This window comes from Rhinoraja longicauda, chromosome 30, assembly GCF_053455715.1.
Source record: "Rhinoraja longicauda isolate Sanriku21f chromosome 30, sRhiLon1.1, whole genome shotgun sequence".
NCBI classification, from domain to species: domain Eukaryota; kingdom Metazoa; phylum Chordata; class Chondrichthyes; order Rajiformes; family Arhynchobatidae; genus Rhinoraja; species Rhinoraja longicauda.
In genome coordinates this window covers 26112327-26127160 of record NC_135982.1, presented here as the reverse complement: position 1 = coordinate 26127160, position 14834 = coordinate 26112327, and the positions used below count along the sequence as shown (strand labels likewise).

The window sequence follows — 14834 nt, the reverse complement described above, 5'->3', positions numbered from 1 at the left end:
GAGGCTGGTTTATACCAAAGATAGACACAAAATGCTGGAGTAACTCAGCGGGTCAGGCAGTATCACTGGAGAAAAGGAATAGGTGACATTTCAGCTGAAGAAGGATTTCAGACTGAAGAAGGATTTTGACCTAAAATGTCACCTAGTCCTTCTTTCCAGTGATGCTGCCTGACCTCCTGAGTTGCTCTAGCATTTTGTGTCTATCTTTGCTATTTTACCTGGCTACCTAATACACTGTATGCTTAAAATTTAAGGTGCACTATAACCTCCATTAAACATCTATTTTCCCCCCAAGCTGTTGGTGTCTAAAATGGCATTAAAAATAGCAGGTAATTGCAATTAACTTCAGATTCATAGTCAAATTTTAATTACCTAATTGGGTAATATAATGGACTGGACAGTTAGTTATAATAGTTTCCAATTAAATAATCACCATATATATTGATCCTTTCATGGACATTCCAATGATGTACTGATAAAACCAAAGAAAGCAGCAATTCCTTGCTTTTATAAAGTGTCTTTTATGACCTCAGGACAAGTCAGTGTTTTACAGTCAGTGCAGCACTTTTGGAAGCATGAGATAAACGATCAGATATTCTGCTCTCAGTGAAATTGGTGGAATGATAAATGTTGGCAAACTATCCTCCTGCTTCTGCAAACGTTGCCCAGGGATCTGTTACCGCTTAGCACCACATTTGAAAGATTCAGAAACTTTACACGTGCTGGATTTAAGTTAAAAGGAACACTCTGAGCCTGAGTCAGGGAAAGGAATTGCAGTGGTAACAATACCACTGGGAAAGCTCAAACTGTGGAAATCTACAGTATTTTTTTCCGAGAACAACACAAGTGCTGGAGTAACTCAGCGGCCCAGGCAGCATCTGGGGAAGGAATGGACAGGCGATGTTTCAGGTTGGGACGCTTTTTCAGTTTGAAGAAGGGTCTTGACCCGAAACATCATCTGACCATTCTCTCCACAAATGCTGCTTGACCCACTGAGTTCCTCCAGAACTTTGTGTTTTGCTCAAGATTCCAGTGTCCGTAAAATTCCTTGTGTCTCAATATTTTCCCCGAGTTCATAGACCCTCAGTTAATTCTATCCGTAGAATCATAGTCAATCAGTGTAGAAACAGCCATTCTGCCCAACTTGCCTCTACTGACCAACATGTCCCATCTACACCAGTCCCACCTGCCTCCATTTAGCCAATATCCCTCTTAACCTGTCCAATCCATGTACCTGTCCAGATGTTTCTTAAACTTCGCAATACTACCTGCCACAACTGCCTCCTCCGACAGCTCGACCCATACACCCAGCACACTCCATGTGAAAAGGTTACTGCTCAATTTCCTATTAAATCTTTCCCCCCTCACCTTAAACCTATGTCCTCTGGTTCTCCATTCCCCTACTCTGGGCAAGAGACCCTGTGTGTCTACCCAATTTATTCCTCTCATTTCTCTCCCAACAGATGCTGACTGACCCATTGAGCATTTCCACCATTTTCTGCTTTCTATTCAGATTTACAGCAACTGGGTTTTTTTTTGATTTTCCAAAATATTTTCTTGCTGTTATTGGTGTGATATGACTGTGAATGTTTCTGTGAATGGATTTTCTGTTTATTCCAATGTTCTTTGATGCTTAATGTATTTACAACAGAAATCTTGGAAGTCAACATAATAATGAAAATGGAAATAACTTTGAGAATGTGGTACATGAAGATATTTCTGATTAATGCTAAAAGGTGAATAAAATGCGTAGAGGGTGACCGATAGTAAAATTTTCTAAAACATGTCTCCAGTAGTTATTATCTGGGTGTTGTTTGTAATTATTCCATTGGGAACAAATGGATTTGAACCCCTATACAAAAGGGAACATTTCTGGCATTGCTACTGTCAATCTTAGAAACATTTGAAAGAAACTTTTGTTTCAGTTTGTTAACTGTAAAAACAATTAAAAAACAAACCAGAAACTAATAGACAATAGGTGCAGGAGGAGGTCATTCGGCCCTTCGAGCCAGCACTGCCATTCAATGTGATCATGGCTGATCATTCTCAATCAGTACCCCGTTCCTGCCTTCTCCCCATACCCCCGACTCCGCTATCCTTAAGAGCTCTATCCAACTCTCTAATCTCACATCATTTCCATATGAAAAAGCAGGGCATTCGCCCCACTGAGTCTACACTGGCTCACAGAGCAATCCCATTCCCCATTGATATCCTTTTCATAGAGTCATAGAGTCATAGCATGGAAACAGGCCCTTTGGCTCAACTTGCCCCCTGACCAATGTCCCATCTACATTAGTCCCACTTGCCTACGTTTGGCCCAAATCCCTCTAAACCTGTCCTATCCATGTATTTTATTGAATCTCCTACCCTGGGCAAGAGACTCTGTGCATCTACCTTGTAGTCCCTGTAATCTATTTCCCCCAAATTCCCATCAAAATCACCCCCCACCTACACTACTGGCAATCAGGCAACAGAAGATTAACATACCAGGTCTTTCGGATATGGGAGGAAACCCAAAGAGTCGTAGGAAAACGTAAAAAAACTGGAATATTGAGCAAAAGGCAAAATGCTGGAGCAACTCAGTGGGTCAGGCAGCATCTGAGGGAATGGACAGATGATGATTCAAGTCGGAACTGCAGAAGGGTGCCAATCTGAAATGTCATCGATCCATTCCCTCCACAGATGCTGCTTGAACCACTGAATTACACCAGCATTTTGTGTTGTGGTCACAGGGCAAATGTACAAACTCTCCACAGGTCTGGAGTGAGCGGACAGCTGGTCTTTGCACCGCAACGCAGTGCTTTCCGTTCTAAACACCCTCTACACATCCACTCTATCCAGGCCTTTCATCATTCGGTAAGTTTCAATGAGATCCTCCCCTCATCCTTCTCTATGCCAGGCCCAGAGCTGTCAAACGCTCATCATACATTAACACATTCATCCCCGGGATCATTCTCATAAATTTTCTCTGGACCATACTCAGATATGGTCCCAAAACTGCTCACAATATTCCAAATGTGGTCTGACTAGTGCCTTATAAAGCCTCAGCATTACATCCCAACTCAGCAGCTCACAACTTCAACTGCAATTCAGTGACAGCAGTGGAAGTGGGAAACATTCACGTCAATACACCAGGGATCTTCTAAGGCTGGGACAAAGGAAATGTGTTTGGTGTACAATCATTTAACGTGGCATCTGAATAGGGTTGCCAACTATCTCACTCCTAAATAAGGGACAAGGTGACGTCACCGCCATGCGCCCCATGTGACCTCACCCAGCCAGTGGCCACGTGCTTCCGCTCCACCAACGGTGGCGGCCCGGGCCGGGATGTTACGCAACCTCCGTTAGGCGGCGCCCGGGCCTCTGCACCTACACTGTCCGGGCCTACAGCGCCCCCCGGGCCTAATACAGGTCAAGGGCGGTCCCATACGGGTCAAACCAATTTAGCCCAAAATACGGGATGTCCCAGCTAATACGGGACAGTTGCAACCCCACCTCTTACCTACAGCTGGAAGATAACACTCAACACCTGCAATGGAGATGAAGTCCTTGCCTCAAATGAAAGAAAAGGTCCTTGCATCCGAAACTTCAGTGCTCCAAGTTACATCCTAAACTTAATTTTAAACAAGTTTAAAATAAGTATAATACATCAGAAAAAAAACAGCCATCCTATGAAGAGGAGAAAGGTACTCACAATGGATGAAAGGTCCACATTAATCATTTTGTCATTATTCATAACAATTGGCTGTAGACCCGCTACATTCAGCTGTATTGAAGAACTCCGATAGACAAAATTCAGAAGCCAGTCTCCCCTGTTAGAGAAAAAGTAATTATTTTTTAAATGGTTTGGAGATCAGCAGAATCTCAAAAAGAATTTTTGCCTGAATATTCTTTTCTGAAATGAGGTCAGCTTTGAGCTCATTCTCAGCTCAACAACAATAGCATATTTTTCAAGTAAACTATCACATGCGCCACAGAACAGTGCAGCAAATGGACAGCCCCTTTGGCCCACGATGTCCATGTCGAACATGATGCCGGGTTGAACTAATCTCCTGCACGTGATCCATATCCCTCCATATCCATGTGCCTATCTTAAAGCCTCGTCAATACCACTATCATAACTGTCTCCACCACCACCCCAGGCAACACAATCTTGTGCACTCCATTGCTTAAAACGTTGACTTACGTAGAGTCATACAATGTGGAAACAGGCCCTTCGGCCCAACTCCCTCCATCCCATTTTATTTTCTTGATTAGTATGGGTGTCAGGAGTTATGGGGAGAAGGCAGGAGAATGGGGTTAGGAGGGAGAGATAGATTAGCCATGATTGAATGGCGGAGTAGACTTAATGGGCCGAATGACCTAATTGTGGTCCTATCACTTATGAACTTCCTCATTCCGACCAAGATACCCCATCTGCATTAGTCGCATCTGCTTGCGTTTGGCCCATATCCTTCCAAACCTTTCCTATCCATGTACGTGTCCAAATGTTTCGTAATCGTTGTGATACCTCAACTGTTTCAACTACCTCCCCTGGCAGCTTGTTCAAATATATATCCACCACCCTTTGTGTAAAAAAGTTTCCATTCAGGTTGCTGTTAAATTATTCCCCCTCAACTTAAACTTGTGTCCTTTGTATTTCGTGTACAAATGTGCAACCTCTACCTCATCTTCCTTGCCAAAGCATTCCATGCTCTAATAATCTCTGCACATCTAAACATTTTCAAGGATATCTGCTGAACTTCATTCGGTAACAACCTAGCCTTCACGTGACAGTTCATGTTCCAAGACCCACTCCAGAGACTCGAGCTCAGAAATACAACTGCCTTTCCAAGGTGGCAGATCTTTTCACATGAGGCCTTTTCTGCCTTCCCAAGTGGTTGCAGAAGATGACAAGGCACTATTTCAAAGAAAAGCCCAGAGGTTTTCCTGTGGAGGCATGAGGAACTGGAATTTTGAGGAAAACACAAAGTGCTGGAGGAATTCAGATTTAAGAAGGGTCCCGACCCAAAACATTGCCTGTCCATTCCCTTCAGAGATTCTGTCTGACCCACTGAGTTCCTCAAGAAGTTTTCCAATACTTGTTTCATCAAAATATATATAATCCTGCCCAATATTCATATTTAACCAATATAATTAAATATAATCCATCAAATTTACACTCTTGTTTTAATGTAATGTCTATTATAGAATACCTAAATCATTCTAATTAAGGGCACACCATTTTCTGTACAAATGGTTCATTTAAAATTTTTAATTCAACTAACTAGTGGGGACCCTGGTTCGATTCTGATAACGGGTGCTGTCTATACAGAGTTTCTAAGTTCTCCCCGTGACCTGCGTGGGTTTTCACTGGGTGCTCCGGTTTCCTCCCACACTCCAAAGACGTATGGATTTTTACGTTAATTGGCTTCGGTAAAATTGGAAATTGTCTCGTGTGTGCAGGATAATTTTAGTGTGCAGGGATCGCTGGTCAGCACAGACTCAGGTCGAAGGGCCTTTCTCTGTGCTGCATTTCTAAGCTAAACTATGTAAAGTTCCTTGCCTTCCATAAGTAATGATCCTATTAAGCAAAAATTGTCTTCCTTCCCTAGATCCCAATGCTTTGCTTTCCTATCTTAATCCATTATTCTATTTTATTAGTTTTGAATTAAACAAAACAAAGTTATGAGTTAGCACAGATGTAGCCTTAATGGGCAGGATATTCTTGCGTACCTAGAGTATCCATTAATGATACGACCTGCAACCACTCTTGTGAGAGGTTTCCAGTGTTTGGCCCCACCCTCCACTGGTGCTCCGAGCAACACGACATCTTCAATAATTCCTTCACTATCTGTAAAAAAAAGACAAAAGGAAGGATTGATGAAACCTTACGGATAAATTATTGACAATCTGTGGACTTCTGAACTGGTATGCCAATATGTATGCTGCCCGGGGGGTGAATCTTGTAGATCAAGAACACCATCACGATTCACGAAATTAGTTCAACCACTTACAGAAGAAAATCTCTTGATTATGAGGAGGTCGTACAATATATTGAATGTGATGTAAGGCAAATGTTTAGCTCTTGAATAAATGTAACCCAGACTGCGCTATGTTAAATAGTGCTGTTAAATAATACAAATGCTAATGCCAATTATACATAAAACCCAACAAATGGCAATAAAATCTTTGTGCCATCAATCTTTCCTTGATGGCACAGGATGAAGGGGAATTAGTGAAGATATAGCAATGCTCTCTCCTGTATTTCTAAGTTATCTCTTGATTTTAATAGAAAATATGGTACCGGATGGCTGAATGGTTTCTGTTCATGCTGTAATAATTCAGTGACATATGGAATATGTATTTTGTTTTAAGGCACTAAACCACAACAGGAAGAAGTGGTCTCGCTGTGGCTTACAAGAGGATTGCAGACAATGAAAGGAAAAGACATATAATGTTTCCAAAAACAGCGGTAAGCCGAAGGAATGGAAACACAATAGAATTCAGTAAAGGAGTATCAAGGAAATAAGGCAGCACAATGGCACAACTGGTGGAGACCAGGGATCAATTCTGACCTTTGGTTCCGTCTGTGTGAATTTTGAATGTTCTCCATGACCGCATTAAAACCGGTTTTCTCCAACATGCCATAGATGTGATGTGCAAGGAGTAGATGAGAAAGTGGGATGACGTAGAATTGATGCGAACGGGTGGTCGATGGTCGGCTTGGACTCGGTGGGCGAGAGGGGCCTGTTTCTATGCTGTTTTCTTTATTAATTGAATTGATTGATACAGCATGGAAACAGACCATTTGGCCCATCAAGTCCACACTGACCATCGATCACCCGTTCACAGTAGTTCAATGTTAGCCCACTTTCCCATCCGCTCCCTACACACTGGGGGCAATTTACAGAGATCAATCAATCGTCTTTGGGACGTGGGAAGAAACTGGAGCACCCGGAGGAAACCCACATGGTCACAGGGAGAATATGCGCACTCCACACAGGCAGCACATGAGGTCAGAATCGAAGCCGGGTCTCTGGCGCTCTGAGGTAGCAGCTCTACCAGCTGCTCCACTGTGGTTGAAGGCACTTAGAAAAGTGGGCGAAGTTAACATGGATTTATGAAAGGGCAATCATGTTTGGGAAAACCCTGCAAGCTTTTCCTGCTTGTAACAGAATGGATAAGGGAAAACCAGCAGCTTAGTTTGGTTTAGTTTAAGGATTCAGCATGGACACAGGCACTTCAGCCCACCGAGTCCATGCCGACCAACAATCACCCCTACACTAGTTCTATCCCACACAATAGGGACAATTTTACAGAAGCCAATTAACCTACAAACCTGCATGTCTTTGGAATGTAGGAAGAAACTGGAGCACCCAGAGAAAACCTACGTGGTCACAGGGACAACGTACTAATTTCATACAGACAGCACCCATAGTCAGGATCGAACCGGGTCTCTGGCACTGCTGTGCCACCGTGCCGCCCAGTACACACAATGTATTTGATCTTCGACAAGAATAGATAATTAAACAAAATAGATGTTGGGAAGAACAGCATCCAAATGTTAAAGAGGCGTTGGCTGTGGAATGCCTATGATGTAACAAGCAGGCTGTACTTATACCATTTGTACTTATAACACTGCTGTAGAAAGAGTTTGAACAGCAGAGCCCAGTCACAGTATAACATTTCTATAGATAAACATTGTATGATTACTCCACTTAGCTGTCATTTTACATTCAAACTTGTCCGCTTCAGTTTCACTTTATTCATGTGAAGGCTCATGAGTTTCAGGAACAGAATGCTACTTCTCTTCATGTGAAAAAGCGAGAATCTGATCCTGAATATACAATCATACTTACACAAACCAGGCAGACAACTTTACTGTACAAGTTGCCAAGTTGTAAATCACTGCCTCTGCAAACGAACCCTGAGGGAGTTGTGACCTGGCTGCAGATTCAGACATGTTTGGCTCGACAGGGAAAGTGTGAGGGAGTGACTTAATATCCCAGATATTGATGTAAAATATAACCCAGCTATGCGCCAGCATAATTTCAACTCTTCCCCATAACCATTAGATCAGTTTTAAAAAGCCCTGACTATTAAAGGGTTATGGGAAAGGTATTTATCTCAAATATCTCCTGTGGCCACAAAACCTCGGATGAAAATGTGAAGCCATTTCATCGCCTGGTTTAGTCAGTATTTCCATAAATCCTTCGCATTCAATGACAGGTGGGGCTAATAAATAGTCTTGGAGTTGCACAGCGCAGAAACAGGCCCTTCGGCCCAACTCATTCATGCTAACCCCGATGCCTATTTACTAATCTCATTTGACCTTAATCCCTTTACTCCCTTCCGATCCAAAGACCTGACACTTGCTTTTTAAATGTTTTTGTTTCTATCTGTCTCGACCACTCCAGCAACTTTTTCCAATATAACCAAAATACTATGTGGGAAAATCTGTCCTCAGATCTCCTTTAAAATTCCACCCTCTTCCTTTAAACCTATGCTTTCAACTCGCCACTCCAGGAAAAAGACTCTATATACCCTGCCAATGCCCCTCTTATAATCCTCTGTTAGGTCCCCCCTTGGGCCCCTATGTTCTAAGAATAAACCATCCATTCTCTCCTTATAAGTAAAGCCCTCCATTCCAGGCAACATCCTGGCAAATCTCTTTAGTTTAGTTTAGTTTAGAGATTCAGCACAGAAGCAGGGCCTTTGGCCAACTGAGTCCGTGCCGATCAGCGATCCCCGCACACGAACACTATCCTACGCACTAGGGACAATTCACAATTTTTCCAAGCCAATGAACCTACAAACCTGCATGTCTTTGGAGTGAGGGAGGAAACCGGAGCACCCGGAGAAAACCCACGCGGTCACGGGAAGAACGTACAAACTCCGCACAGACAGCACCCACGGTAAGGATCGAACCCGGGTCTCTGGAGCTGTAAGGCAGCAACTCTACCGCTGTGCCACCATGCCACAATTTCTGCGCTTTCTAATGCGACCACATATTTCCTGTAGAGGAGGAAAAATGTGTTGCACCATGATAAGGAGTTCACTAAGAACTGTAGGAGGATATTGAGAGAGGGAGACGATCGGGAGAAGGAGGGAACATGGCAAGGAGGATGGTATAGAGGGACAAAGAAGAAAGAAAGAAATGGAGGGATAAGGCGGTGCAGCGGTTAGTATTGCTGCTGCACAGCGTCTGAGACCCAGGTTTGATCCTGACTACGAGTGTTGTCCATACAGAGTTTGCGCGTTCTCCCTGTGACCGCGTTGGTTTTCTCTGGGTGTTACAGTTTCCTCCCTCACTCCAAAGAACTGCAGGTTTGTAGGATAATTGGCATCGGTAAATTTGTAAATTGTTCCTAGTGTGTAGGATAGTGCTAGTGTGTGGGGCGATCGCTGATCGGCGCGGACTTGGTGGGCCGGAGGTCTGTTTCCGTGCTATATCACTAAAGCTTAAAGAGTGTTGCTACATTAGGGGAGGTTAAACATTGGAACAGGGAGAAAAGAACAATGAAGGGCACTGGGAAAGCAGCAGCCAAGAGTGTTTTTGATTTTATTTTTGGATGATTTAATGGAACTAGTGACTACACCAGGCAGTGAGATGGCTTCACATTTTAATCAGAGGTTTCCCAATAATACTGCACACGTCACACAAGAGTTGTTGTACTGATGTGGTCACAGGAGATATTTGAGATACATAACTTTCCCATATCCCTTTACTGCAACGCATCATCACTGTTATGGTTCAACTTTGTGGGTCATCTTTTATAAATTAAGCAGCAATTTACAAACTTGTTTTCTTGCCATTTTCCACTGCCTCTTTACATCGTGTATAGCAGGAGGAAGGATGGTGACTGCATGTGAAGATGATACTTTGCTCTAGGACCTAGTTTAAACCTATCTTGGCTGAAGTATGGAAATTATGATTATCTCCAACGATAAATAAGCCAACTGTGCAAGATCTTCAAAGCATTCTATAAGCAGCCAGTATATTAGTAATGATAGTAACACACAACTCCAGCAACAAGCTGCACTTACACAGCATCTACGAAAAATGCTTTCTCCCACATCCCAAAGACGTGCAGATTTTTAGGTTAATTGATTTTTAGATTTAGAGATCTAAATCTAGTGTCTGTAAATTGTCTTGGTGTCTGTAAATTGTTGCCAGTGTGTATGAGGCAGATGAGAAAATTGAATAACATAGAACTAGTGTGATATATGAACACTGAATTATCCAATTTTAGATAATTTCTACAAACACCTTCATTCCCCCTCCCCAGCACTCCTCCCCCCCCCCCCCCCGACACACACACACAACCGCTTCCCCTGAATCCTGGCTGACCTTGCCCCGGCATCTCCCCTCCCCCCCCCACCCCCGCTCCCACCCCACACACACGCTCTACCCCTGAATCCTGACCTTGCACCGACTTTTACCTCCCACCCCACCAAATGTCCTTTAAAGAGCTTCACAGTTCGCAATGATGTGTCCCTTTTGGGTTTATAAAAGGCATTTGTTACTGTATTATGGGTCCAAAGGGTGGTGAGCTTTCAGAACTCTCTGTCAAAGAATACTCTGGAGGCTGAGAGCCATAATGTGGCAGACACGAGAGGCTGAATGGCTTACTTCTGCCAATTATTATGTTCTTCGAAATCTCTTGTATCATTATGTTCTGTAAAATATTTAATCCACGTGTACCTCTTAGACACAATAAAGGTTTAAAGCAGTATTAACTAGTTTTATCACCTCTTTTTCTCCCCCACCTTCTCCCAGCTGTGTTGACCCTGCCTGGGCTTTGGATTCCAAAGGGACGTCACAGCTGTACAGTAAGGAACTTCTCCAGGACGTGAGATTATCCAGGCAAAGCCCAATCCAACCTGATTCAACATCCACACGTGTATGTGTTTTACGGAGGGTTTCCTCTGAGAGGCGGCACAGTGGCTCAACGATAGAGTTGCTGCCTCACAACGCCAGAGACCCGGGTTCAATCTTGACTACGGGTGCTGTTAGTACGGAGTTTGTATGTTCTCCCTGTGACTGTGTGGGTTTTCTCCGGGTGCTCTGGTTTCCTCCCACTATCCAAAGACGTGCACGTCAATAGGTTAATTGGCTTCTATAAATTGTCACTAGCGTGTGGGATAGAACTAGTGTGAACGGGTGATTGTTGGTCAGTTCGGACTCGGTGGGCCAAAGGGCTTGTTTCCACACTTTATCTCCAAAACTAAAAAAACTTGTTTTCCATTTCACAATAGTCAGCACCCATTACTGACGAGCAGAAGCACCAGAATACAGAACATGGAACAGTACAGCACAGAAACCGGCCCTTCAGACCATGTTGCCAATACTGAATATTATGCCAAGATAAACTAATCTTATCTGCCTGCACCTACCCATCTCTCTCCATTCCCTGCATGTCCACGTACCTATCCAAAAGTCCCTTAAAAGCCACTATCGTATCTGCCTCCACCACCACCCCTGGCAGTGCATTCCAGGCACCCACCACTCTGTGTGACATTTCCTTTAAACTTTGCCCCTCTCAACTAGCTAGAGTTCATGATCCCAATTGTAATGTTCAAATACTTCTGCTGGAAATTAGCACAAAGCAACAAAGAGCAGTACAGCACAGGAACAGACACTTCAGCCCACGATGTTTGTGCCGAATCTGATGCCAAGTTAATCTGATCTCATCTACCTGCACATGATCCATATCCCTCAATTCCCTGCACTTCCATGTGCTTTATCTAAAAGCCTCTTAAACAGCATTATCCTATCAGCCTCCACCACCACCCCTGACAATGCGCTCCATGCCCCCACTACTCTGTATAAAACTTGCCCTGTACATCTCCACTAAACTTTTCCCCTCTCACCTTATGGCTATGCCCTCTAGTGTTGGACATTACCACCATGGGAAAAAGGTTCTGACTCTCACCCTATCTCTGTCTCTCATAATTTTACATACCTCTATCAAGTCTCCCCACAACCTCTGTAGTTCCAGAGAAAACGATCCAAGTCTATCCAACCTTTCCCTGAAGCAGAGACCCTCCAATCCAGGCAGCACTCTGGTCTTGTGTGGATAATGAATGAGGACAATACTGGAGATAGACACAAAATGCTGGAGTAACTCAGCTGGACAGGCAGTATCTCTTGAGAGGAGGAATGGGTGAGGTTTCGGGTCAGGACCCTTCTTCACACACGACCTGAAATGTCACCCATTCCTTATCTCCAGAGATGCTCCCTGTCCCCTGAGTTACTCCAGCATTTTGTGTCTATCTTCGGTGTAAACAAAAGTTCCTTCCTACACAGGACAATACTGGGCATGGCTGTGCTACCCTCGAGTTGCTCAGGGCCCCAGTCAACAAATTAAGCGAAGCATATGGACGATGTCCCCAAGAATGCTGGGAGGTCAGCAGCTAAGGAACCTAGCAACCGCCAATGTTTGTGGAAAAATCTAATAAAAAGGCAAAAACTGGAACAAAACTTGAATTTTCCAAACAAACAAAAAGTAGTTGGCAAGCTAAACCTCTATACACCACCACGTGAGGCATTCCAAATGGATTGTAAGTGAATTCTGCTTGATAATGACCTAAACTCCACCAATCCCAATTTCATCTTTGCCCTGTTTCAGTCTAAAAAAACATGTCACTTATTAGAGTGATCACATCAATTATTTTCGGAATGTTTAACGTTCACTGTTAATTCATCAAAATTAATAGCCAATTCAAGATCTCTTTTCACTGTAACACCATACTTATTACTATCTTTCAGTCTGAAGAAGGGTTCCGACCTGAAATGTTGCCTATTCCTTTTCTCCAGAGATGCTGCCTGACCTGCTGAGTTACTCCAGCACTTTGTGTCTACCTTCATTCAATACGAAGCAGTCTTAAAAGCCAAAATGAGACCTTTTCATAGCAAATCAACACTAATGACGTTACGTCTGTGATTCTAAACTCAGGCAAGAAAACAATTGAAATGTAAAATGGAGCATCGCTCAACTTAGAGATACAAGGAACTGCAAATGGTGGCTTACAAAACAAAAACACAAAGTGCTAGAGTAACTCAGCAGGAGGGCGGGAGGCAGAGGGGGGAGAGGGAGGGGGCAGAGGGGGGAGAGAGTTCTAACTTCCACAGATTTGTTTATATACACCCCAGCTGCTTCATTCAGTACCTACTCCATCAATACGAGTTAATTCATGGACAGTCAATATTTAGATTCTACCAGACAGCTGTTATTTTAGTGGTCACAAGAGCCTCCCATACAAGCCTGAATGTAAATGCCTGGAATCGACAGATGTATCCTATCCGAGGAATACACAGAAATGACATCAGGGGAAGCAGAGTACTTGGAACAACGAACAGGTGTCAGGATTTACCTTGCATGCAAGCAATCAGTTTCAATTATGGTTACCTACTTCATTCCCATAGGCGTTCATCCACCTGTTTCGGGGGATTGTAAAGCTAGATAGAGAAAATTGATTACCATTAACTGCAAAATCTATGACCTTGGGACATTAGAGCTTAGTTTAGTTTAGCTTAATTTAGTTTAGAGATACAGCGTGGAAATGGGCCTTTCGGCCCACCGAGTCCAAGCCGACCAACAATTACCTGTACACTAGTTCTCTTCTACACACTAGGGACAATTTTACAGAAGCCAATCAACCTACAAACCTGCAAGTCTTTGGAATGCGGGAAGAAACCAGAGCACCCGGAGAAAACCCACGTGATCACAGGGAGAACGTACAAACTCTATACAGACAGCACCCATAGTCAGGATCGAACCCGAGTCTCTGGTTCATAAGGCAGCAGCTCTACTGCTGCACCACTGTGCTGCCCCTGTAAGTGTGTAACTTTCTAGAATACAGGTAGGAAACACTTCTACACTGTAAGATAATTAGAAAAATGTAATTTGCACAAACTGATGCTGATGCCAGATCAATTGATGTATTTTTATTCAGAGATCGATTGATTTCCGTCAAGCATGGATATTAGGTTGGATATTATTGAAATGTGTCAGGAATGTCATTTGTAACCTCCACATACCTGCAGTCAATGGACTGGGTCCAGAGGGCAAATCACACTGAACAGAGCTGCCAACTCCAGACGGCAAATCTGCCTCATCTGACAAATGCAGAGGTTCCTCCAATCTCTGAAATGCCCTTGAAAGGTTTTGACATTGGCAAGGTTTAGTGTTGAGCCAGGATTTGCCATTCCCTGTGATGTATCTGAAATGGGCAGAAACATCGTGCATTTGTGATGTTTCCACCAGTTTCAGATGGGGCATTTCACAACTGCTGAGGAAACTCAATAGCATTGTAAATTAATTCAAACTTTAGCGGGGGGAATGGTGGTGCAGCGGTAGAATTGCTGCTTTACAGCGCCAGAGGCCCTGGTTCCATCCAGTGCTGTCTGCACAAGTTTGTACGTTCTCCCTGTGACCGCGTGGATTTTCTCTGGGTGCTCCCATTTCCTCCCCCTCTCCAAAGACGTTCAGGTTTGTAGGTTAATTGGCTTTGGTAAGTTGTAAAATTGTCCCTAGTGTGTAGGATAGTGTTAATGCACAGGGTGATTGCTGGTCGGCACAGACACGGTGAGCCGAAGGCCCTTTTTTGCGCAGTATCTCTAAAGTCTAACCTTATTTCATAATCCATTACATCCACATTGATCTGAAACTGGAGAGGAATGATCACACAAAATCGTCTTGACAACTCCTGAAGTTTAATAGTTTTTGATGTTCCAGCTAAAAGATTAAAAATGGCAAAATTTTGACAAAAACAGAAAACTAATTTTCGCCACACTATCGGAGTATGGTAAAGTAGTAAATATGTTGCTGGCCTGGTAACATGGAGAC

At 43.4% G+C, this 14834-nt stretch overlaps 1 protein-coding gene across 2 annotated transcripts in view; it reads right to left on the bottom strand.

The window, feature by feature from the left end:
* Window positions 1-14834, bottom strand: part of tmco4 (transmembrane and coiled-coil domains 4) — a 70252-nt gene that overhangs the window by 18735 nt on the left and 36683 nt on the right. For both annotated transcript variants that reach the window (XM_078425298.1, XM_078425299.1), the window contains 2 exons: window positions 5716-5833; window positions 3695-3812 (listed from right to left, as the gene is read on the bottom strand). In XM_078425298.1, the coding sequence (XP_078281424.1) occupies window positions 3695-3812; window positions 5716-5833 (236 nt within the window). The remainder of the gene's footprint in view (window positions 1-3694; window positions 3813-5715; window positions 5834-14834) is intronic.